General features: G+C 32.3%; 1 protein-coding gene across 1 annotated transcript in view; it reads left to right on the top strand.

The window, feature by feature from the left end:
- The first annotated feature begins 273 nt into the window (after positions 1-273).
- Positions 274-26,287, top strand: part of LOC129218317 (eukaryotic translation initiation factor 2-alpha kinase 3-like) — an 80,851-nt gene continuing 54,837 nt past the window's right edge. The window contains exons 1-7 of the mRNA XM_054852553.1: positions 274-290; positions 490-621; positions 1,809-1,952; positions 2,044-2,188; positions 8,441-8,560; positions 10,235-10,381; positions 15,817-16,015. Coding sequence (XP_054708528.1) covers positions 274-290; positions 490-621; positions 1,809-1,952; positions 2,044-2,188; positions 8,441-8,560; positions 10,235-10,381; positions 15,817-16,015 — 904 coding nt within the window. The remainder of the gene's footprint in view (positions 291-489; positions 622-1,808; positions 1,953-2,043; positions 2,189-8,440; positions 8,561-10,234; positions 10,382-15,816; positions 16,016-26,287) is intronic.

Raw genomic sequence — 26,287 nt, 5'->3', positions numbered from 1 at the left:
AAACACAAAGTTTGTCAACTTTTGAGAAAATTTACTATATGAAGTGTTTGAAAACTAAATACATATGCACAATGAAAAAGTATTTACAATTATCAAAGGTGAAAAGATATGCAAGAAATAATAAACAGCAGTTCCAGTTCATCACTCAAGCTCAAAGAATTCCTAAAATTGTGTTGGTTAGCAGTGATGCCAAAAATCTTACAAGTTAGTCTAGGTAGATAACTGCAAAGCAGTATTGTATGTGATGAAAAAAGGTCATAATGTATAGTCACTATGATTCAAAAAGGCTGGTTAGCCTTCTCAATTAATATAAAAACAATTATTTTGCTATCTCCCCCCTCCCTTTTATCTAATACTTTTTCAGATATTGATACTGATATTTTTAATTTCATATTTACCTATAAATATTATTATTTTCTTGACAATCATGCAGCATATTATTTATGAGAAAGAATATTAGAAATAATATTGATTTATTTCTCTTTGCAGCTTTCATGAGGATTTTGAATTACTTTCTGTATTGGGTAAAGGAGGATTTGGTGTTGTTATGGAAGTAAAAAATAAAATTGATGATTGTCATTATGCTGTCAAAAGAATAGGTGTTCCCGATTTAATGAAAAAGTAAGAGAAGTTCAGTGTCAGGAAAGAATCAAAGTAATTTCAATGCAAAATTTGCACACATTTGTTTGATATATTGCCAATTTTACACTTGTGTCTAATAACATATTATGTTAAATGTTGGTATTTACATTTCATTTGGCAGAGAAAATTTTTTTTAAAGAAAAGTAGCGATCCTTTGTTTCATTGTGTTCTATGATCCAAAGTTGTTCATGTACATTAATTGACATATAGGTTTTAGAAAACAGCTTAATAAGCTCTAAAATAACAGGGTGGTAATACAATCTGGAAATCAGGGAATTCTCTGGGAAATTTTAATTTCTGGAAAAAATCAGGGAATTATATCAGGGTGGTTTAAAAACTTCTCAAAATATATTTGATCTAACCAACATTGTTATCATTCACATAACAAATGAATATGTTAAAATCAGAAAGGGTTTTACCGTACCTATCAAATGAAGTTGCTAAATTTTTCACTCTTTTTATGACCACAAATATCTAATAATTTTATGATGAATTAAAATTAATATGGAAACTTTAAATTTTAATAGGATCAAGCTTTTACTGTAAGTTTTCATTATTTCATAATTGTTCGCTATGTATAATTCAATAATTTTGAAATAAGTGAAAGTTAAGGAAGACCTATTTCATTTTAACATGTGTTACAATTAAAATAAATAAATAAATAAATATATATATATATATATATATATATATATATATATATATATATATATATATATATATATATATATTTTTTTTTTTTTTTTTTTGAATACAAAATATCTTATAGCAGGTGGTATGAGTTTTGTTTCAAAGAAATTTATTAAAATTCCTGATTTATTTTTTTTAATCCTCAACTGAAAGTTCCCAAATTGATAGTTAATTCCTTCTTTAGAAATTGGAATGGAGAGCACATGTTTTATTATATTAGAAATCTTCCTATTAATTACAAAAATAATTGAAACTTGCTTTCTTTTGGGAAATGTTTTATATTTGTTTAGAAATATTATCCTGACATTACACAGAAAATATCATATCTGCACATTCTTACTGAAACATAGATTCTGCAATTTAATTTATTATTTCTCTCTGTCATTTTACTTTTTTTTCAAATGTTTTGTAGATGACTTGAAAATAATGCCTTTTGAGATTTTTTTCTGCATTTTTAATTTTTTAACTCTCTCTAGCAAAGATCAACAAGAAAGAGTTATGAGGGAAGTAAGAGCTCTTGCAATGTTGGAACATCCTGGTATTGTAAGATATTATAATTCATGGATTGAGAATCCTCCTGTAGGGTGGCAAAAAGACAAGGATGCAGAAATGAATGTATGGTTGGTGTTATTTTATTTTTCTTTTCTTCCTGTATTTTTTAAGGAGTAATTTTGTTATACTTTTTAATTGTTCTTCCTTTCAATTATTTAGTGAAGTATCATCTGAAGTGGCACAAGAAACTTCGTTTCTTCCTGTTGAAAGGAATAAACTTTCTAGAAATCTGAAGTTTAATTCCTTAATAGGTTATCAGAATGGTATAAATAGTTATGACTCTCTTTTGAAAAAAGATGAAGATGTAAGCGATATTTCAAGTGGTGGTGTGTATTTTCATGAGTAAGTTTATTATAAATTCTTTATTATGATGTAGCTATAAATCTGCACATTATTTTAGAAAACTAATATTAATAATGAAAACACTTTGGGACCATTAGAAAAGTAACTTTTGTCTATTTGAATGACATGTCTTTGTCTAGCAATTAAAAATTCTAACAATTTGATTTGTTTCGTGCCATTTAATGATTTGGTCAAATGAAAATGCATGCAAAATTATGTTGGATAAAATGACTTTCTTTCTACGTATAGCAAAAATAATACATTTTGAGATTGACTCCGGCCTTGAACTATAAATTGTGGGCAACAAAATTTGTAGGGCCCCTCCCCAGAGGACAGCAGTATATATTTGCAAGGACAGTGTCTTAGTGCTAGTTTTTAACAATTTTTTTTTTCAATTTCTGGGGCAGAAAGGTCCTTTAAGGACTTGCCCCCCCCCTAATTGCGGGGTCTGTGGGTAAGCAGATCGTGACCTGGCTTGACTTCAGGCAAATGATGAAAATAAGCAATTTTGTTTGCTCAAGAGATTTACATAAGGCTGTACAGAGAAAATTGAATCCTGTGTAAATTCTGATCTTTTTTACAAATTGATTTATGTCTAAGAAATTTGGGGAAGTAGTTTATGACTTTTAAGATGTGAAAAAAAAAAGTCTTAGATTCAGTTCTGAAAAGAAACTGAATATTTAAAATAAAAAAAAGAAAAATGTGGGAGGAATTCAAACCTTAATTGAAAGCAGCTCTAAAACTCAAAATTATTTTTAGAACCAAAAAGGTTATTTCAGATTACACATTATACACATTACAGTTACAGATTATACAGAGATTCTGAATGTATTTTAAGGTTTCGGCTTCTTTCAAGAAACCAAAGTTAATAGATAAAAAAAAAATGAGATTCAAGCTCTTTTTGATGGATTTAAAATTAATAATTTAATGATTCAGTGAATTTTTGAAACTCTCCATTTTTCTGAAAAAATGAGCCAACAATTATTTTTATCATAAATGATTTATTTAGTGTTTTTTTTTTTTTTACCATGCTGAAGTTTTGTCAATATATTTTTTTCTCAACAGTAAAAGAAGTTTATCATTATAACTAAAAAAGACTTGGCTTAATGTGCCCATCTCAGTTCATGTGACTGAGAACTCTGGTATGCTGAGGCTAATATTCCAGTTAGGTGGTCAGCGAAACCCATAACTCCCGGCAGTGTTTACTGCCCAAGTACACTTGGTGCTCATTTTATGGACCCACTGAAGAGAAGAAAGGCTTGAGTCGATCGTGCCCAATCTGAGGATCAAACCCAAGTTTATGCCGTAAAAACAGGCACTAAGCAACTGGACTTTATTATTTTAGGATGGCTTCAATTAGCCACCCATGTCGAATGTTGCATAAACACGTTGCTTTTACTTTATTTTCCTTTACCTTTTCAAGTTTCAAACTATGTATGATGAGATATTTTTTTGAATTCAGTTTTATTCGATTATAAATCTGCCTACATTTTGTTTTTTGTATTTTATGAAGAAATATTTCTCCAATCTCATTGCACTAATGGGAATTGGATCTTCTAAGTAACAATAACAACAGGAAGGAATTGCTTGCGTTCAATATGTTCTTAGTGAAAAGTACATTAATGGTATTCACTGAAATTTAATGTCTCACAGTTTGAGAAGAGCTTTATATTGTTTATGGAAATCTTTTAAACATCAAAAACATATATTTGGAATAATATGTATGTTAAGGCAATCAATAGAAAGATTATGTTGATGCTAGTAAATCAATGTTGTTATATCAGAAAGTAGATTCGTTTAACTCTATACGTCCTTCTTGTTCAGATTTGCGGACTTTCTTTGTATTAAATTTAGGTTATAAACCTTTAATTTGTATGCCAAGTTTAATATCAATATCAGATTAGACTTGTAGTCAAATATGAGAAAATGTAATTGGTTATGATATGTCGATTATGATTTTGATTGCACTTGTGTCCTTGGTGTATGAATGTTGATATTCACCAGTTAATGCTGACATTTACCAGATTACGAACTTTCACAGTAACAATTGTATATAACATGTATATTACTCATTTGCCACAACACCTCAATAATTAAAAAAATGTTTTTGACTTAATATGATAGACATGGCTGCAATGATGATTGCAAGTATAGTGTAGTATTAACTTGAAGATTATTATTATTATTGTTTTTTATGATTTTGCAGTAAAGCAGGGATTTATGACAGAAATATTTATTTGTTCGTTTTAGTTATATATATTAGATAACTATATTTCCTGTATAATGCATTGTCGCCTCAGAGCAACAGTAAGATATCTTAGTGTTATTTCTGGGATTAGATGTCTTAGTGTTTCTCTGAAGTGACAATATAGGCATAGACACACCCATATCTAAATCTATCTATATGCATACTGTATGTAATTTCACTACTCATTAGTATTTTGTATATAATCAAAATTTTAGTGGCTATAATTTCTGAAAGGAGGTTTGAGAAATGAAACATTATGGGAGGAATACTTCACAAACACTCAACAAGAGCAGATAACACATGAATTGATTAGCACTTTGGCAATACTGTACTAATCATTCGGTACAAGTGATTGTCAGATCTCCAGAATTCTGTGGGATCATAATCATTTCATAGGTTTTTTTGCGATGATTTCTAGGCATTGTTTTATTTATTTATTTATTTTCTTTCTTGTTTATGAGCATTTTAATAACATTTTTATATTAGTTTTAATAAAGCAGTGAAGTGGTATTATTTCCAATTTAAAAAAAATAATTCAGAACAAGAAACTTAAAAACAAAATTATATTAAAATAATTCTGTACACAGAAAAAAAATTAACCGTTAAAAATAATTCATTGAGGTTTTATACAGGTAAACGAAAATTTAAAATACATAAATGCAAACTTTTTTTTATTTATATACGATATCTTCTCGTGTATGTGCTGCACCCATCGTGAGCATTGCACTTAAAGTTAAACAATTTGGAAGAAAAATAAATAGTAAAAAACCTGGAGTGAAATTCAAACAAATGGAATATTGAAAACGCTTTTAAAAGTATATAAACAGTCAAACCTTGTTAAACTGCTCCCCTCGTAGTTTGCTAAGGAAGATGAAGAAGTGGATTTTTTGATCCATGATTAACATTGTAGGAAAGATTCAGCAAATGACCGTTTTTTTTTTGGAATTCTGTAACATTGTGTTCTTTTGGCTTCATTCTGCGAAGTTGTTAAAAATAATTCTAATCCTGCAGGAAAATAATTCCAATCGAGTATGATGTATGTTGATATCGAGTTTTCGAGTTATCAAGGTTTTAAAAAAATTACACTAGTAACTCTCACAATTACACACATATGCTCTATGCATTTATATATATACTATGGGACCACTTTGATTTACAATCAATAAAGTAATCTTCAGTATTTTACTAGATTTGAAATTTTAAAATTGTCAAAAGTGCACAGAATGAGATTTTGAAATGAACAATAATTTCAACTTTGTTTTTTCACCTAAAAATTTAAAAATTCTAATTTTATCTTCAACCAGTAACCCCGCATTCAAAAAGTTTTCAGCAGTCATTTTGTAGGAGTTAAAAAAGCAGAATGATGAAAATGAGGCATGCATTTTCTGTTTTCACTTGAAAACTGATGGACGAAAAATTGACTTCCATTCCTCAAAGTGGACAACATGTTCGAGAGAAATGCATAAGGATTCTAAACTCTGGGGAAAACACAGCACCCCCCTTGTACCAACACTCCCCCATTATCTTGTCCCAATCCCCTATTCACAAAATTTCCAAGAAAAGAGATGAGAAACGTTAAGCAATTGTCCCTCAGGAACTGGTTTTACTACAAAAATTGCTAAAGAAAAACAACAATTGAAACCTGTTTCCGTGCAAAAATTTCAACATATCAGGGGTTTCCAAAAATAAATTTTGAGATAACTATGGAAAATACATAGGGGCTTTTATAGAAAATGCTGGGGAAATTTTTTTTCTTTGAGATATCAAGGGTTTTGAGATGAGGAGGTTCGAGATATCAAGGTTTGACTTAAAAATATGTTTTAGTAATAAAAGATGGAGAATGTTAGATATTCTAAACCCCTTTTTTAGGGGCTTTGTTTTGAAAATTTAATATATATATATATATATATATATATATATATATATATATATGTATATATATATATATATATATATATGTATATATATATATATATATATATATATATATATATATATATATATATATATATATATATATACATACATACATACTATACATACTTAAAAACTTGAAATACAGTTTCTTGTCGAAATAACATTGACAAAAGTTGGAGATTCATTGACTGAAGGATTGAATGAATATAGTTAATTAGCAAGTTTTTGTTTTTAATGAGTTTTTTTACATATAGGGTGCTTTTGTATTTTATTCGTACTTCATTAGTGGTTGATTGATAATCATAAAAAATTATTTTTTTTTTTTCGTCTTTTGAGTTTTGTTTCATGTATCAAGCAAAAGAGTAAAAAAAAAAAAAAACAAATATTAGATCTCTAGCATTCATAGCTTAATGGAGCACTGTACATGTTTTCCTGGTTATATATACCTGTGTGTATTTGTTAATATTATAGAAAAAGAAAAAGAGAAAAAAAAAAAACTTTGACACACATACATACACAAAAGAAAAAGGAATATAGCAAGACAATTATAAAGTAATGTATTCAAATGTAGGTATATATTAGTAAAGTAAATAACATATATTTTAAGTAATTATAGGCACAAATTGTTTCAATTAACCATGTTACAGTGTTAATAAACGAGCTGATGTGTGCATCACATGACTTCCTTTTACTCCAGTTTAATGTAATTTCCCCGTTACTGGCAATTTTAATGTGATTCAATAGTTTATTCTCTAAATATCACCAACAGTGGCCAAATTGAAATCAGATTTTTAAAAAAAAATCGCCAAATTGGCGACAAAACTTGGCGACCAAAAGACTAGCAATATATCGCCAAGTGTCTGACAAATTATATCACCACTTGAGTTTACATCGAAATTAACAACGATTTCCCCCCAAAAAGGGGCAAAAGACCCCCTTAGAAACATCCGAATGCAACCAAAAGAGAAGGTGCACAACTAGACCGCACTAGAAGTCTATGTACCAAATTTCAACTTTCTAGGACATACCGTTTTTGAGTTATGCGAGATACATACACACATATGCACATACATACGGAGGTCACGAGAAAATTTGCTGTAATTAACTCGTGAATCATCATTATGGATATTTCGCCTGCCTATATGTTCTGAGGCACTTATCCATGTGTGGTCGAATCGAAAAAAAAATCAATATTCATTTGGGGGTAAGTAAAATGGAAATTAAGGTCGATTTTTGAGGGAAATTTTTTTTGCGAATACAATACTTCATTTTTTTTGTAAAAGGAAGTAAAAATGAGTTATTTCATCATGAACTTTTACTGTCTTTTGTCAAGTTTGTTCAGTCTGAATTTTTTTTCTGTTCAATGCATGCCTGTGTGTAGAGTAGAAAACCCAGCTTAATTGAGCACATTCTCTGCTTGAACAATTTTTGTAGCATATATGAAGTACTTAAACATACTATAATTTTTAAAGAAATATAATCTTTAATTATATTTTTGAATTATTATTTTCACTAATCAGAATCGTACCTAGCAAGGGTTACACCCGGGGAGGTAATTTATGGTGTCACCCCCTGCCCTCTACAAATGCAAAAGAAAAATAATTAAATTTTTATTTCAAAACATGAAATTTATGCAATTTTCAGGAAACAACTACATTTGTGTTGGAACAAAATTTTAAGTGGAGTAATGTACAAAAAACAAATAAAAAGGGGGGGTCCAGATGGTTTTCACATTTGGAGTCTTAAAAAGGCCTTTTAGCTTCATATTTTTCAAAAACTTGCAATTTCACCTTGGGTGTTGCCCCCTAGATGGGTGACACCCGGGGCAGACCCCCCCCCCTCCCGTAGTGACGCCACTGCACTAATGGAGTACTGCCCTAACCATATTGTATTTTATTCACTCCATTATAAACATCATTTATAAGTGAAAATTTGATTTTATGTTTAGTGAATTAAATTGTTCCTTTCACATTTTTCAATATTTAATATTTTAGTTCAGCTCCATCATTGAAACATGAGTCAAGCAGGGTATCTTTCAATTCTTCAAAGCATGAAAGTGGGAAACATGTTGAGAGTTATTTTATTGAATCTGATGACTCTAAATCATCCAGTGAAGCTGTTAAAGAGACTGTGGTGGAAAATATTGATACTTCCTACCTATATATACAGGTATTAATATTTTGTTTATACGAGTATATAATTTTTAACTATTATCAGTAAACAAGAATGAAATGCAGTTGTTTTCAGAATTAAATTTTGTTATGTCATAAGAATCGCGCTATGAAAATTCTAAGTACTGAATAGATTTTTATTTCAAAGTATAGTGCTCTTATAAATCATAATAGTTTATAAAGTAGCAGCAAAGTTATACCTAAAATATAGCATGCTTCTCGTAATAAGCTATTTTATTGAAATGTTGTGCAAATGGAGGAATAGGGCAGTATGGCTGTCCTATCCCTCCCTTTAGACAGCAGGGGATGTTCTATCCCTCCCTTGAATAACTGAGACTGAATAATAACATGCACTTATACCTTTTGGTTTTTGATAAAACAGACATTATGGCAAGGTACCATCTTAAAAATCGGTTAGCAGCTGAGAAATAGTTCCCATTTGATGTTGACTTATTATTAAAGTATAATATTAGATAAAATAGATTTTATGTAAAGGATATTGTGTCCTTGTCATTTTACATAATATTTTTGAAAATTATGTATATATTTTAACTTTCAAATGCATGCCCCATCTTTCACTTATGTAAGGATGGGATGGGACATTTTTATTGTTATATTAAATATTTTTTGAAACTAATATTGTAATAAAACTATCATTTTATATTTTCAAACATGATGAAAATAATTTGTTGGTTTGAAATGTACTATGTTGTTATAGTAGAAACAAATGTGTGAGAAATGTTTTTGTTAAAATTGTTCGGGACCTCCCTACTTCCCCAACTTAATATTTATAGTATTGAGAACTAGTGTATGCTAAAAAGCTTTTTGAATTTGAAATTAGCTTCAAGCTAGAAACAAAAATTTTACTGAAACAAAGATGATTTCAATGTGAACTAGGCACTCTGAGTTACTGGGTATAAAAAATTTGGCTTTGTGGCTGCTTATTTGTGAATGAAATCATGTTTATATTTATCCTGATATGTGTTCTTTATTCCCCTGAGTCTAAAAGGTATATGGAAACTGTAAGAAGGTATACAAGGAAGGGGCAATCTCTTCTCTCTTGAGAGACCCTGCACTAGCTATTTTTCCAAATTGAGATCCTAAAACAAAAGCGTAGGCCATTTTTGATATGATGTTAAGGAAATGAATTAGGTTTGAATCTTCCTCTCGGAAACTTTTCGGAATTGAAGTTTCAAAATGACAATTTTAGATTCTCTTTGGTGATTTAGGAGGAGGAGTTTGGAATCTTTACCCCAAACCTTTCTCAAAATTTAAGCTTAAAAATGATATTGTTGTGATAAGTACAAAAAAAAAAAAAAAAAAAAAAGATGCACTTTTAGCTTTGCACTGCTGAGCACCTAACTAACATTTAGTTGGTTGCTGTGTAGTATTTTTATTGCAATTGTAAATACTAGTTTTATTATTACTTTTACTCAGTTTTTCTAACTACACGTCACAGCTGACATTTTTTATTATTTAGTTTTTCCTTGTGTTCCTTTTCATGTGTACTGTTTACATGCATTTGTGTTTGCAGCTCAAGCGTAAAGCATTTACTGGGATTAATTGTTGGTTTTCCCTTTTTTCTATTGCCTTACTGATGTTTACGTTTTATATATTTTTTGAGCACAAAGTTTCTAGACTTTAGTTTTTTTTTAATTTTATTTTTTTATAGATGCAACTGTGCAAGAAAGAAAATTTAAGCAATTGGTTGAAAATTAACCTCACTCGCAGTTATAATACTGTAATAGTTTACTTCACACAACTTGTTGATGCAATGGAGTATGTTCATAAATGTGGAATAATGCACAGAGACTTAAAAGTAAGTTTATCGAAATTCTTCTTTTAAAGTGTTGCACACACAATGTATAAAGAAAAATGCAAATTTGCTATGCTATTAATATTTTATCCTTCATGTCTAAAAGTATGTGTAGAGTATGAATTTGACGTAAGTCCTTGACTTAAATGTACATTTTAAGACAATTTTGTAACATGAATTTTGAATAATACTTTTTTCTAAAAATATTTTACAAATGCAAATCAAAATGTCTTTGTGCCTATTTTTTATTTGCCAGAAACAGGTACATACTAGTATTTACAAATACAGGTAGTGTACTACGTACCTTACATTATTTCTCCACATAGTCACAACACCGGTTCTGACATTTGTCCCATCGCAGCACTAAATTAGAGATCCCCCTGTGGTAGTATTCTTCTGGCTGCCTGTTGAATCACGGTCGGACCACGTTCTTGGCTTCTGTCCTGCCATAAACTTCTACAGTGGACCGAAATTGTGAAAATCACTTGGGGCAAGGTCTGGACTGCAGGTGCATTTCCCTGTGAATTGCTATGGGCTTTTGTCTCTTGCTTTATACAAAACGAATAACACTTCACTGCTCATTAGCTGTGGACTTAACTGTCATCTTAAATGACTGATAGCAGCTCCAGCAGCAGATACAGCTGGTATGGTTCAAGGAATGTATATGTTCGCTTTGCATTCACAGCCGTATTTTGGCTGGAAAAAAATAGGCGCAAAGACTTTTTGAATTGCCCTTGTAGAAACAAGTGAAGTTGTTGTGATTACTTGAAAGGTTTAAAAATCCAAGTGAAACTTTATATTACCCATTGTTGACCTAACACTATTTAATTAAAAGCTTAATTTCCAATTTTTATAAACAGTTGTTGTTTTGATTAAGAAGTAAAAAATTCTGCAATGACTGGATACTTTTAAATGTGATTTGATTGTGTATTCTTCATTCCAATTGAAAATCATAATTTCACGTCATCTCTTATATGAATAAGGGGTCATTGCTTTCATTGTCAGACTATAAAATGTTACAAAGGCTAAAATACAAAGCCATTTTATAAGATCAAGTTAATAAACAAGAAAAGGTTATAGACATGGTTTTTAAGGGGGATGTATTTAATTTATGTAAACTTTATATTTTTAATGTAAGGACGCGTATGAATTCGTAACAGGATTGTTTCAAATAGCTTCAACACATGCTTAGTAGTATAACAAATGAAGGACACGTTTTAGCTATGCTGAAAGCTCGGAGTATACAGATAACACTGGTGTTTAATTACTGAGTAGTTATTTGTTCAAAGAGGGAGAAAATGCAACGTTGACATACAGAGGTGTGCCGATTATTAGAATATTTGAAATTTTCAATTAAATCTTATTATATTAAAGAGATAGTATTTTACTGTAAAAACATTAATAGATGTAATTTTTATTGCACATCCTCCTGTCTTTTTATTAAAGATTTGATGTGTCTGGGCATATTTTTTATGAGTATTTTTCTATTAGTAATTCATCATCATTGTGCCAAATTTGGATTAATCTTTCGATCAGAACATGCTTGTTTGCGATACTGTATTTCTTTAGTTTTTTTCTTTATTTGGCCCAAAGATTCTGTATCAGGTTCATATCATAACTGTTTCATAACCATGGAAATGTTTTATGCCGTTTTCATCTTAAAAATTGGTCTCAGATAAAGTTTTATTCTACGACACTCCCTTATGCATGAATCTGAAGTTTCTGGGTCATTCCATGAAAATGTCAACCTGTAGACCAAAATTTCAAGCTCAATAAATATTAATGTGTTATACATCATTTTAGAGATAACATTCTTAATTTTCGAATTTGGTAAAACATTTTTCAAGATAGAAGCCCTACGTTGAATAATTACTGCTTGAAGATCTTCAAGAACAATATGTAAATTTTAACTATAAAGCATTCGCGACTGAAATTTTTTAAGCCGACATTTGTGAAAAAAAATTTTTCAGTTGTTGCTTATATTTAGAGTTTTCATTTTCTTTAATTTCTTTCTTTGAATTTTTATTTTTTTCTCGTTGAGCCTAATTTGAATTCTGTGTTAAACAGCCTGTTACGTTCGTGACAAAACGTATTTTCTTTTCCACATTTTTTATAGGACTATAAAAAGAAAAATTTTGCTTTATCCTCTTTCTGAGAGCTATCTAAAATACATTTAAAATGTTAAATTTTCATTAAATTATTTAAGCAAGTAGTTATCAGTGTGACAAACGTAACAAATTAATTGCAACGAGCGTAATCGCTTGAAACAAACACTGCATCTTTCAAATGCCTAGTTCAATACAAAGAAAATGAAATGTATATTTTTGAATAGTTTAAGTTTTGTCATGTCACTGCATAATATTTTGCAACTTTCGCAAAATTAACTTTTTTAAACGCATATTTGTGGAATTTTTTGGGTTCTATTTTATGGAAAAAATGGCAGCTGAAAAAAGAGTTAAAGCAGAGCAAGAATGCCAGGTAAACAAAAAGAAAATGACAGAAAAAAAGCAGCAAAGCGTATGCAAATATTACGGAAAAAATAAATAAATAAAACGGATTTGAAAAAATCAAGAAGACTGAGAAATCAAAAATGAGAAGTCAGGATACAAGAATCAATTGCGGGAAGCTAGTAAGGTAACTTTGTACAGAGTTGTAAACCAATGCAGTTTCACCTTTGTCAACAAGTTATCTCAGGGGTCTGTCCAGGATTTTTTACAGGGTCCGTTTTTTGTGAAAAATCAAAATTTTTGTGAAAAATTAATTATTTTTGTGAAAAATCAATTATTTTTGTGAAAAATCAAATAATTTTGCAAAAAAAAAAAAAAAAAATGCTGCATCATTGACACTCAAAGGTGAGTGTTTTCTCTGTTTTCTGTTGAGAATATCATTCTTGAGTGTTTTTCTAGTATTTGGGGAGAGGGGCAAAGGAGGCATCGCTCCCTGGGAGATGGGCACCCCACAAGTAACAATACCATTTTACATCATGTTATTTTATACTAGGAATGTTATTTGTATAGTATTTAAAATAACTGTAAGAAAAAATTCAGGCAGGGGTTCAGCATTTAACTTTTTAACCTAAGACACTGTTTAATAGCACAAAGTTTCAAAACTTATAAACTCCGTGATTTTTACGATAAAAATATATTTTATTTGTTTACCTCTTAACTAAGCGTACTAAACATCGAACATTCGAAAAATCAGATTTCCACAGCGGATGCAAAGATATTGCAATCCTCAAAGTGATGGCATCAAAAGTATAAAAACGGCTTGTAAAGTAAATATTTTTGAAAAAAAAAATTTTTGAATTGCATTTTAAAGTCCTATGATAAACATATCATTAATATCTGGACACAGTTGAAGCAAAAATAAATAAATAAATAAAATAAATAAACCATCGATTCAGCATTTTAATTACTGACTCATAAAAGAAAAGTTCTTTTTTTCACTGATGTTCATCAGGTTTTCTACACTGTATAAACGTTCAACACCTGGAGCAGAAATCTACTCCAAACCATTACTTGTTCTGAATGCTTAACCATTTGTGCTATGCAGTTTGGAGAAGATTTTTCACTGGTACCTCTCCTGACATATTGACTCTTTCTTCGGAAATAACATAAATTGATCTGATCGCAAAAACATACTTAAAGCGTAAAAAGTACTTTAAGGTACGTAATTTGTAGTTTAATATTCTCATAAAGAATATCTTGTTCAAATTTATCAACAGTTCTCTATCTTTAGCCAGTATCTTTTACTCTACATAAACATATAAAATTTCCAGTAGTTTTAATTCAGCAAAATAAAACTAGTTTTTTCCGGGGGGGGGGGGGTGTTCTGGAAAAATTGACTTTTTACAAATTAAAATGCAGTTTATTATCTATATTTTCTTGAAAAACATAAATATATGAAGTTTGTATTATTTTTTGAAACTTTTAACCTATTCAGAAAATTAGCCAGTAGTTTCCTTTGTTCCAAACACCAAAAAATATTCAAATTATTCTTTAACCATTAATTTTGAATATGATGTTATTGTAAATAGTTCTTTTTTTAAAACAGAAAGCAGTTTTTTTTTTTATTGTAAGATTTAAAATAAAAAGTTGCTGTTTTTTTAATTTCAGAGTTACGGTAAACTCTCAATTATCCATGGAATAGGGTGGCAAAGCAACAGCGGATAAGCAAATTGGCATATAATTCGAAAATTAAAGCGATTGTAGTCTATGTAATAGTTTTAAAGATCAATAACACTTGCATACATTTAAATTATTGCTAAACATTAATAGCGTATGTAGAAAATGCATGTAAAAGCTAAAATAGATTGCTTTATTATTGCACATGTATAGCACTCATATGCAAGCAAATCATGCAAACAGAATAGCTACATCAAATCAAGTTACACAAAAAAAGGGAGGAGGGAAGGGTTTTTTTTTTTTTTTTTTGAGATTGGTCTGGTCACTTGTTTATGTGCGTTAAGTAGTGTAGATGAAAAAAAATCAGGTTTCAATGACCTTGAAAGGTTTGTTATCATCAGAAGAAAGAAGGTCAAAAGAAATATTAATGTCTAAAAATAGATTTTACACTTCTTAAGTTAAAATGTGCATTTAGCTACACTCAGTTAAACATCACCAGATTTATTTTTTCTTTGAAAGTGTGAAGGGCCACAGATAATGTACTCTGCAAATAATTGAGAGTTTACTGTACATTCATTCATATGTTCTACGTTTCTACATATATGTGCACCCATTAAATGAAAATATATTAAAACTTACACTTAAACATTTCCTTTAATTAATAATAAATTCTGCCCTGTGAAAATGATGACTGTTTTAGTGGAAAATCAGCAAATAATGCTTTGGTGTACAGGGAAATTAAATTATATCTCCGCTTGCAGAGTTAGTTTTCATATAGGATTCTGAACATGAAAAACTTCTTAAACAAAAAAAAGCATTGAAGTGTAAATATTGTAAATTTCTAGATACATTGTTTTGTGACAAAAATATTGAAAATTTCAAATTTTTCTGAGTGGAAAAAAACTCCTTCGAGGAAAAAATGGTCCTAAGTTTCTGTTTTGTTCCCGATTGTTCCCATATTTAAGTCTACTTGCAGATGTTTACAAAGTTTTCACTTTTGGCAATTTATAGTTGTGTATAAAGATTTTCTTCAAGGAAAGAATTTACCACAGCTAACTTTTTCGTAGAACTATGCTTTACCCACGATTAGGCAGTAATTCTTTGACAAGCCAAGTCAAGCTACAAATTAGAAATTAGTCAATGCTGTGATAAGAGTTGCTTTTAGAATAAAATATTAAAAATGATTCTAACTCAAGAAAAGAAAGAAAATAATAGAACAGTAAACAGATGACTTTTAAATTTTACTTTAAATTCATTCAGCATGTTAGCTTCATCTTTCTCCTTATGAATTAACCTTTGATTTCCCTCATATAGCCATCCAATATTTATTTTTCAATGGATGGGACAGTAAAAATTGGAGACTTTGGCTTAGCTACATCATCCACTACACCTCAAAATGGACGAATCAGTGATATGAATGAATGGAGTAGTCATACTCGTGGATGTGGCACCCAGTTATACATGAGTCCAGAGCAGGTAGTTAAAAAATATTTTTTACTTCATGTTTTCCAAGGTGCAGTTATAGCCTACTAAGGCTCTTGCACCAAAAAAAACCAATCTAACCAACCATGTTTTCCAAACTAACCTGCACGGTTTATTTCGAATTGCCGTCTTCAGCAACTAGTTGGTTGACTTTTTGCAGAATTTGCTTTTTACTGCACCTAAGATAAATGTGCTCTAAGTTTCTGGTGCATACTTCAATGTTTAATGTGTTTCTGGCACACATCATAAGGGTAATCCAGCTCTTTTAAAGCATCCACTAGCATGTTTCAATCAGTATTAGTAACAGCAGCAGCACTGTTTTCATGTGGTGCTTATAGTAGTGCTGGAATGTAGAAAAAAGTCATTAAACTCTCAAAACAATTTGCCATTATATAACCTCAATAGAAGAAATTACATACCATCACTGCAAGAAGGTGTCACTGTTGCAAATAACAGAAACATGCTATGTTTGTAAGTAGCTGAATTACTGTTGAAATGCATGACAGGTAACCAAGAGCGAACACATTGAACATTTGTAGTACAAACCATAAACAAAGAAAGTATATCTTTTCATGTACCACCTGCATTTGTACATTGTGTATTTGTAAAGAACCATATTTTCGGGAATAAGTGCAGATTCGCGATTTTTTCTCAAAGAAAAATTTTTTTTAATGTATGTGCCACACCCAGGGTAAGTGCCGCATCTTCCATAAGGATGCACCCAACATTAAACACTTGAAATCACAATCAGTAGTAAAGAGAGCTGGATTAAATAAGAAGAAAAAATATTTTTTTTGTTTCTCTTTAATATTTTTAATTAACAATAATGAAATATTTTTTAAATCCCCATTTTGCACTTTTTGCCTTCAGTATGCATCGATTGGCCATCACTTCCTATGGTTAATTGATCCCATTTCCAACTGCAAAGGCACCTCTCGTCAGTGCCAAACTTTATGGCACTGACTATTATAACTTTACTTTCAAAACAAGACAATTTCCAATTGCTTCTGCCTTTATTACCTTAAACTTAATGACTGCAGTATAACTATTCAGTCGCTTAGGAGCCGTTGCAAAAGCAACTCTCAAAACATTCCGTAAAAAATGATAAGCCAAGAACGCTAGAACAACAGCAAAAGATGCAAAGCGAGGTTGCTTGACCGAGCAACCCGCTTTTGTGGGGGGTGGTGAATTCCCTTTACAAAACTGGATATTCATCACCCTCCCTCACTAGTACTTTTGCTGGCTCCTCTCCCTGACTCCTTTGTTCTGACGCTATAAGACTTGCTCGCCAACCTGGATCAGCGGTTCTCTCCTCAGTGAAACGTGTGCAATTGCTGACTCACCTCCCTCCCCCCCTTTTTTGCTTTACTTGTCTCCCAAGGTCGAGGAATTTCCTGACCCCTTCGCTCTGACGTGATTAGGCTTGCTTTATCATGTGGATCTGCCTTTCTCTTCAGTGAAACACGTGCAATCGCTGACTCACCTTCCCTCCCCCTCTTTGCTTTCCTTGTCTCCCAAGGTCGAAAGGGTTTGGGGTCAAAATGTCGCCACCGAAATGTCGCGGCCAAAATGTCGCCGGTCCAAAATGTCGCCGGGTCGAAATGTCGCTTGTCCAAAATGTCGCCGGTCCAAAATGCCGCTTGTCCAAAATGTCGCCTGGCCAAAATGTCGCCGATCCAAAATGTCGCCGGGCCGAAATGTCGCCGGTCCAAAATGTCGCCGGGCCAAAATGTCGCCGATCCAAAATGTCGCCGGCCCAAAATGTCGCCGGGCCAAAATGTCGCTGGGCCAAAATGTCGCCTGTCCAAAATGTCGCCGGGCCAAAATGTCGTAGAACTGAAATTCGCTCATTCAGTTGGTAAGAAAAATGTAAATGTACAAAAATGCTGTTTAACACCAAATTTGCAGAATAAATGATTACTGCCTTTAATGAATGTCTTCGTTAAAAATGGGACTGAACTAACTGAGTTTCTTGATGAATTCTAAAAAGATTATTCCGTTATGATTCGCAACTCTCGGCTGTTTTTCAGCAAACAAATAGAATACAAGCGTTACGTTATCTTATTTCTTGTGACTCGCTATCTACCAACTGTAAAACGTTCTGACGGCGTTCAGTTCTGACGTTCGATAAATTTTTTAAAACTTTTCTTCAAGAACAGTGTGCATTTGTATGTGACCGATTTTTTGGGGCCATTCTACGTCAAAACCTGTGGTAAGAATTCGAACGATACCCGCAAGTACCCATATATGACTTAGGGCTGCGTGGTTTTTTTTGCGTCAATTCGTTCAAGAAAGTGGAGTAACTGAACGTTTTCATTGATATGCGTGACTGTCATTGCTCAAAAAATGATGAACGGAATCAAATAAAATGTTAGGAAGCAGCAGGGGGACAGATTTTGGGGTCAATAACACCAGAGGGTGGAGCAATCGAATGTTTTTTTTTCCTTTCTTTTTTTTTATCTGTGACTGATATATCTCAAAAAGTAATACAGTAGACCCTCGTTTTCAGCAGGTTTATTTTACGCGGTTTCGATTATACGCGGTTGAAGATTTGACACCTTTATTTTATTTACGCAGATGAGTTTCGGTTTTACGCTGATGCGGCAATGCAAACAGGTAACATTTTCCTCTCTTTCAAAACCCAAGCTCCTATAGATTGCAGATTACTTGTAACTAACTGCATTTTGGCATGCTAATAATCGAACTTGGGTCCTTGGAGACATTTTATGCGATTGGTTCCAGAGCTTTTTCCATTATAGAAGTAAAGTGATTAAACTCACACAGTTCAGAACTCACTGGAAGAAGAGCTTTTAGGAGTGACAAAGGAGGTCAAAACCAACGAGGATACTGACTCCGGTGACACACAACCAAAAACGCTCACATTGAAAATTTTGAACCATTCGTAGACAATAGAAATAATCTTTTTTCTGATTTGTTAGTAAAGGAAGATTTTATCAAGGAAATGACGCAAGTGGTCATGGATGCATTAATGCTCAGCAAAGAATTAGAGGAAAAATTCTTAATGACTATCAAAAGACTATCATAGCCAGCTCTTCTTCATAAACAGAACACAAAATTAGTTTGTTTTCTTTATGCATATTATGCATAAAAATCGATATAAGTACACATTAAACTTTTCATACAATTAGTCATCACTAGAATGAAGTATTTTTTTTATCTACGGAACCTAGTCCCTATTTTGAACCCATTCCCTATTTTTGATATTAGGTCTCAATTTACGCGGTTTCGATTTACGCAGCATTTCCGTGGAACATAACACCCGCGTAAAATGAGGGTCTACTGTACAAGGGTCATACTTGCCAACTCTACTGTTTTTAACGGGAGACTCCCGTTTTTTGCTTCCATCCCCCGATTTCCCGTTTTTTACGATTTTCTCCCGTTTTTGCAGTGTTTTCAGTCAATCATCAAAATTTTCACTTTCTTCTCAATAGATGGCGTCCATTTCTAGTCCACCAATGTCAAGGAATAAGAAAATTTATAACTCATTTAGTAAAAATTATTTTTTTAGAAGCTTTCCACATTGCATGTTCAACAAAGCACGTGCTTTCCCGAAAACTGCAGCAGATTTCAATCCTTTTGCATCCTGAAATTATTTCAATTATTTCTAATGATTGAAGTTATTTTAACATGTGCTACCCTATACCTACTTATTTTATATTGTATTTTCATTATATATTGATTTCCTTTATTTTTTTCGGATTTTAGTAATTAAATTTTTGTTGCTACTTTTCTGGTAGAGACTGGAGAATGTACGAAACTTCAAGCAAATTCACTCCTTATTATTTAGTTTCTCCTGGATTCATACAAAAATGTAGTATGCAAGTGAAATTAAACAAAAACAAGCCTTATTTTCGTTCTAAGTTGAGTTTCGTAATCGTTTACGTGAGTCAGTGTAATTAAATAAACAATGAAAAATATACTGGTTGAGCAAGATATCAATAAAATCTAAATTAGCCGTGTATTCCTCTCATTTTTGTAGCACTTTAACTAGCGTGGGTGTTAAATAAAAACTGAGTTTGCATTCTTATACAATTTGCGTAGTAAAAATTCAATAATTAAAACAGCATTTTTTTCTGAGAGGGGAAAACTTATTTGTTTATTATTATTATTATTATCAGTATTCTTTTCTTTCTGAATTACCAAGCTATATTGAGCTAGAACTATTACTTTTTGAAACTCATTTTAAAAATAAGTCTAGGTCAAAATTGATCTGAATAATCTCATTGATATCAGTTATTTCACCCTACATTGTGAAATTTTTTCTTTTCTATTTAAAATTGGAAAATGATTCAGCTGACAAGCGCTACTTCGCAAGCATGAAAGTATCCTCTTGAAAACCTCTAATAAAATAGCTTTTCTGAAATTGTCCCCCTTGATGTTCTATCGAATATATAAATTTCATGAATGTTGAGAATTGAAAATATTTGTCATCGCGTAGAGTCGTTTTTCAAAAATCTGAGTGAAAGATACCTGTTTTAGCAGTTACGGGTTTCATTGATTTCAAAAGATTTGACGGTGAAGATTTCGACGTAATTTCAGAATTTTACTCATAAGACAGAGTTTCCATGGCAATAATCTGTCATCTCTGTTAAACATTTGCTTTGCTGTCCCAAAATCCCGGTCGCAAAGGACATACAAATGTCCTCTCAGAGGAAGGTCTCGAGCAGTCTTGTTAAACTTCTTCAGTTTCATTTCCAGAAAAAGTCTCAGAACAGTTTTGATCTTACTTTAACCAACGTATATCTCACTGAAAACGTACAGTTTTTTTTTTTTTTACAGTTCTTAGGGTGATGTTAAAAAATCTATGAGAAAATTAAATTTCATTAAGATACCTTTCTACTTGATTTCCACCCTGGACCGTGATTTCGAATTTTTCTAGTGAAAGGGGAGAGGGAGGATAACGGGCATATAACCAATGCAAATTTCATAGGATTGCTATAAAAAGCACTTCCACTTGTATATATAAAAAAAAAATTCATAGTCGGGGGCCATTCCGCCTGATCCCCTAAATTACTGACTTGTCGCTAAGGTAATAATATGCTAGAGTGAAGGAGTTATTTGTTTTTACTTCATTACGCCAAAAAATACAAACCGCCTATTCTCTTGCCATATTCACATAGCGCCTCACTATTCTTTCATTCGCCTTTAGAACAGTTTAGTTTTACTTCCATACCAATTTTTTGTCTGAATCCTTGCGTTACATCTTGATCCTTTGCTTTACATCTTGAGTATTATTATTAATCAGATTAAACGAGAAAGAGAAATCCGTTGCAGCAGCCTTTCGCATGTTTACGTTCTTAATAGTATACAGAAAAACGTATGTTTTTCTGAAAACTATTAATTTTCTGGAATTAATCTGATGCTTACGAATTAAGACAGGAGAAAACGTTTGGAATTTTTGAAGGAACTTACTTTGAAAGGCAATTAATATTCTTTCGCAACTTTTATGCTGAAAAGCATCGACGTACATTTAAATTTTTCATACCAATTGAACTAGCAAATTTTGGGCCGGCGACATTTTGGACCAGCGACATTTTGGACTGGCGACATTTTGAACCGGCGATATTTTGGACTGGCGACATTTTGGGCCGGCGACATTGTGGACTGGCGACATTTTGGACTGGCGACATTTTGGACTGGCGACATTTTGGACTGGTGACATTTTGGGACGGCGACATTTTGAACCGGCGTTATTTTGGACCGGCGACATTTTGGACCGGCGACATTTTGGGACGGCGACATTTTGGGACGGCGACATTTTGGACCGGCGACATTTTGGGACGGCGACATTTTGGCCGCAACATTTTAGCCCGCGACATTTTGGGGGTATACCGGTCGAAAGATTTCGCAAAATGAAAGGAAGCGATGTGGTGCCATCTATTAGCAGCATTTTCATTTCTTTTTTTTAAACTTAGAACTTGTTTTTTAACTTGAAAATAAAAAATAGACATTGTATCCGCTGCACCCGTTTATATGCACCGCACTGGCGATTTTTTTACTTTTTTCTTGCGTGTGACACAGCGCTTATTCCCGAAAATACGGTACGTCTTTTGAAACCCAATTAATCATTAGGGTAAACTCTGTGTGTCTAAATAAATATTAATTTCAAGAAAACATTTTCTACATCATTTTATATTTGTAACCAGAGCTGCCAACCATTGAAAATCCAAAATCGTAGCTGCATTTTGCAGCGGTTGTGCGGGCGCTGCTTCAGAATCAAACAGCAATGCATTACCAACAGTGAACAAAATGATGATATTTAATGAATTTTAAATATGATACAGAAAATATTAATACAGCATAAAAGATTTTATACTGGATATTTTAAGATAAATTCTTGATTATTAGCTGTACCTTTCACCCAGTCGGCATGTATTTTTGAAATAAAATGCTGCGGCAGTCATCACAATCACCATGTTCACCTGAAAAATCGCTATTGCAAATAGTACATCTTACATAACCCGTCTTTTACGATGAAATAAGGAATGGCCAAGTGCTTTTATATTTGTCACAATACTTTTTGGCAGTTTTTTCACATTTTTGCCAAAGAACCCATAAACTGCATGAAAACCAAACCGGCAGCCCACGTGTAGAAGTTTGATTTTCTGAACTTATCGGTTTAGTTTTCATGCATAGTTTATGTTGTTTTTTTTTTTTTTTTTTTGCGTTTTTGGGGTTATAAATTAAAAAACAGAAAATCGTAATTTTTGGACCCGTTTTCTTAGCGTCGTAGTTTAAAGCTGTAATTCGTAGAAACTATGATTTTTTCGTAGCAGTTGGCAGCTCTGTTTGTAACTATAAATCCATGTTTATCTGTCTCTATTTTTATCAATCTGTCTATATCCGTCTTTGTATATTTGGTAAACTTGATCAATATATCTAAATATTAATTTGAAGAAAGCATTTTGCTCTCATTGTGTTTGTCTAAATCTCTCTTTATTTGTCAATCTATATCTATTTATACAAATAGTCTTTAAATAGTGAAAATATGGATATTTTCTAAATTAATATTTCAGTCAAAACTCTCATAAAAAGAGGTGAACTTGCAAAGCTCTATATAGTTTTGATTTTTTAATATGTTGTTTGTATCTTTTAAAGTATTGTGAATCCTAGTTAGCTGTTTTGGAGCCTGTGCTTGCTACATAACACATAAATAATTCTGACTGTTTTCAGTTCTCACCTTATAGCCCCTAAACCAGTGCACCTAGTCACACTGATGTGCCGCAACAAGGTCCTTAGTGTGCCGCGGTATTTTCGGGATTGCAGAATAAGGAAGAATGCCTATTTTACCTGCGCAAAAAATCACATACCATGTTACCCCGCATTATCCGGCATGCCGGGAAATTAAAATTTTCCGGCATGCTGGATAATTTGAGGTTTATTTTTCAACAAAACAAAAACAAATTTCCACATTCAGTTGCAATTGTGTATTCCAATTGCGTATGTGCTTGTTATTTATGGTTGGTTGTTATTAACAGATTTAATTATATGCCAATAAGGTAATCAATTCAGAAGCAATCATTGTTATTGGGATTCGGTCATAATTTTTAAAATAAATTATTATAGGTTACTTTTAGAGAGGCGAGTTTATTTTTTATTTATTGAATAGCTATGGTAAATTCCTTAGCACTGGCTTAGAGGAGGTAGCTTGCTGCTTAAATGTTTGCTTAGTTTTAATTTTTCATAAAATTATTCATTAATAACAAATGACATTGGTGGTTAATATTTTCACAAAATTAAATTGTTTATTAATACTAATAGGATATGCATAGAACTTATGTTATTTTTAAAGCTGAACAGATATTTTTATAGCAATTTTTTTCCTAACCTCGATTTTTCCGGCATGCCGGAAAGGACGAGGCATGTGGTATTGAAAATCTGGTGACCCCCAAATTTTGCGGCATGCCTGATAATGCAGGGTAATACCAGGCCCGTGTCCAGATTTTCATAAAGGGAGGGGTTTTAATCTTACCTGTGTGGGGGAGGGGGGAATTCAACCCCTCACAACCTTTAGTTTTACGACAAATTGTCAATCCCAGTATGGCGTTTATACATCTGTAAGTATTGCTGCCCCCTCCCCTTCCCCTAGAAGGATAATTCTGGCAGGTAACCAAAGTATTCCTTCATTTTACAGGTTCACTTTAACAAAACCTTGTTTGTTTCTTTTGAATTAAACCTGTTTACTATGCGGTTTATTGCAAAAAGAATTAAAAACTCTCCACAAATTATTTTTATAATGTAAAATGTACAGTAGACTCTCGTTTTACGCGGGTTTATTTTACGCGGTTTCGGTTGTACGCGGTTTAGGATTTGACACCTTTATTTTATTTTACGCGGATAAGTTTCGGTTTTACGCGGATGCGGCAATGCAAGCAGATAAAGTTTTTCCCTCTTTCAAAATCCAAACTCCTAAACATTGCAGATTACGCGTAACCAACTGCATTTTGGCGTGCTAATAATCAAGCTTGGGCCACTGGAGACATTTTATACGATTGGTTCCAGAGCTCTTTCCAGAAGTAAAGTTATTAAACTCACACAGTTCAGAACTCACTGGAAGAAGAGCTTTTAGGAGTGACAAAGTAGGTCAAAACCAACGAGGATACCGACGTCGGTGACGCACAACCAAAAACGTTCACATTGAATTTTTTGAGCCATTCCTAGACAATAGAATTGATCTTTCTGATTGTTTAGTGAAGGAAAATTCTATCTTGGAAATGAGGCAAGTGATCATGGATGCGTTATTGCTCTGCAAAGAATTACAGGGAAAAATTCTTGATGACTGCCAAAAAAAAAAAAAAAATCATAGCCAGCTCATCTTTATAAACAGAACACGAAATTAATTATGCATGTTGTGTATAAAAGTCGATATAAGTATACCTTAAACTTATTATATAATTAGTCATCACTAGAATGAAGTATTTTGTTATCTAGCGAAACAAACACCTATTTTAACACTAGTATTACACTGTAAAAACGATTCAGAAACGTTCCTGGAAAATAATGGGCAGCTGATGTGCCCAATTTCTTCCAGTAACATATCTTGGAAAAATCAGGAACGCTTTCCGTTAAAAGTCAGTAACCTTTCTGACATTGATCTTGAAACGTTATGAAGACGTGCGAAATCTGTCCTGTTAAAGGCAGTCATGTCTCTAGAACTTTCTAGAAAAATTTAGTAGGTTAAGTGTAATTGATTAGAACCTTGCTAGTTTACCAAGAAGGCTCCATAAAAATCAGAGCGACCACGGCCAAAGCTATGCAAGAAAGAACCAAGCATGTCTCTTGCCTGCAAATCCTACCTTGCAAAGCTGTAGCTATCCATTGACATTTTCGCTCTCATTGGGAGCTTAGTCAATCTGGACAGGCCGTAAGCAACCTTAGGCCGATACACTTAATAAACACGCTCATTCAATCTTTAAACTGGTTGCTAAAAATATTTTCTACAACAGTGAAAAGTCTGCACGCGTGCAACTTGTAGTGATTCAGAAAACTTTTTTGTGATGATACTTGTTTTTACGGGGAAATGGTGAAAACGTGTAAAATCCCGAGAAGTTCCATGGAAATAACCAGTAACGTTTCGGAATTTTTTTACAGTGTAGGTCTCAATTAACGCGCCATTTCCGTGGAACGCAACCCTCGCGTAAAACGAAGGTCTACTGTACATCAGATTTTATGTTCTGAAATAATGCTTAATACGTTCTTACTTGTAAACTAAACAAGAACGAGCTTTTTGTAGATGGAAATTACATTACTAAACACAATCGCCAATACATTTTCATAGCTCAGCATATGCCAAATTCATCATTACGTCCTTACAATAAGCAATATTAATGCTTTGTATTGGTAGCTCATTCAACGGTTCTACCACCACAGTTTTTCCAAAATATTATTTCAGTCGGTAAAGCTTTAACAATTCTAAATTATATAACATTTGAATGGAATGTAAAACTTTTCAAGTTAAAAAAGAAGAAAGAAATGTAAGCGTTCAGGGTTTAGGTCCAACAGAATTACTGAGTTAAATTACAGAAAAACTTCAGAGAGAAAGGGAAAAAAAAGCGCTAAACGCAGACTTTCACATTAAAGTTAATTTAAATCAATCACTTTCTTCATTTGACATATATTTGTTTCCCCAATGGGAGGGGTTTAACCCCTAAAACCCTCCCCTTGCACACGGCTCTGGGTAATACGGTATAATGTTCTTAGTTTCATCAGTTGTTGCTAGTTTCATTAAATTAATACCAATGGTGTGAACATTTATTTTACCAAAGTTCTAAAGAAGTTGTAC

The sequence above is a fragment of the Uloborus diversus genome, chromosome 3 (assembly GCF_026930045.1).
Source record: "Uloborus diversus isolate 005 chromosome 3, Udiv.v.3.1, whole genome shotgun sequence".
In the NCBI taxonomy this organism is placed as follows: domain Eukaryota; kingdom Metazoa; phylum Arthropoda; class Arachnida; order Araneae; family Uloboridae; genus Uloborus; species Uloborus diversus.
This window is presented reverse-complemented; position numbering and strand designations above follow the sequence as displayed.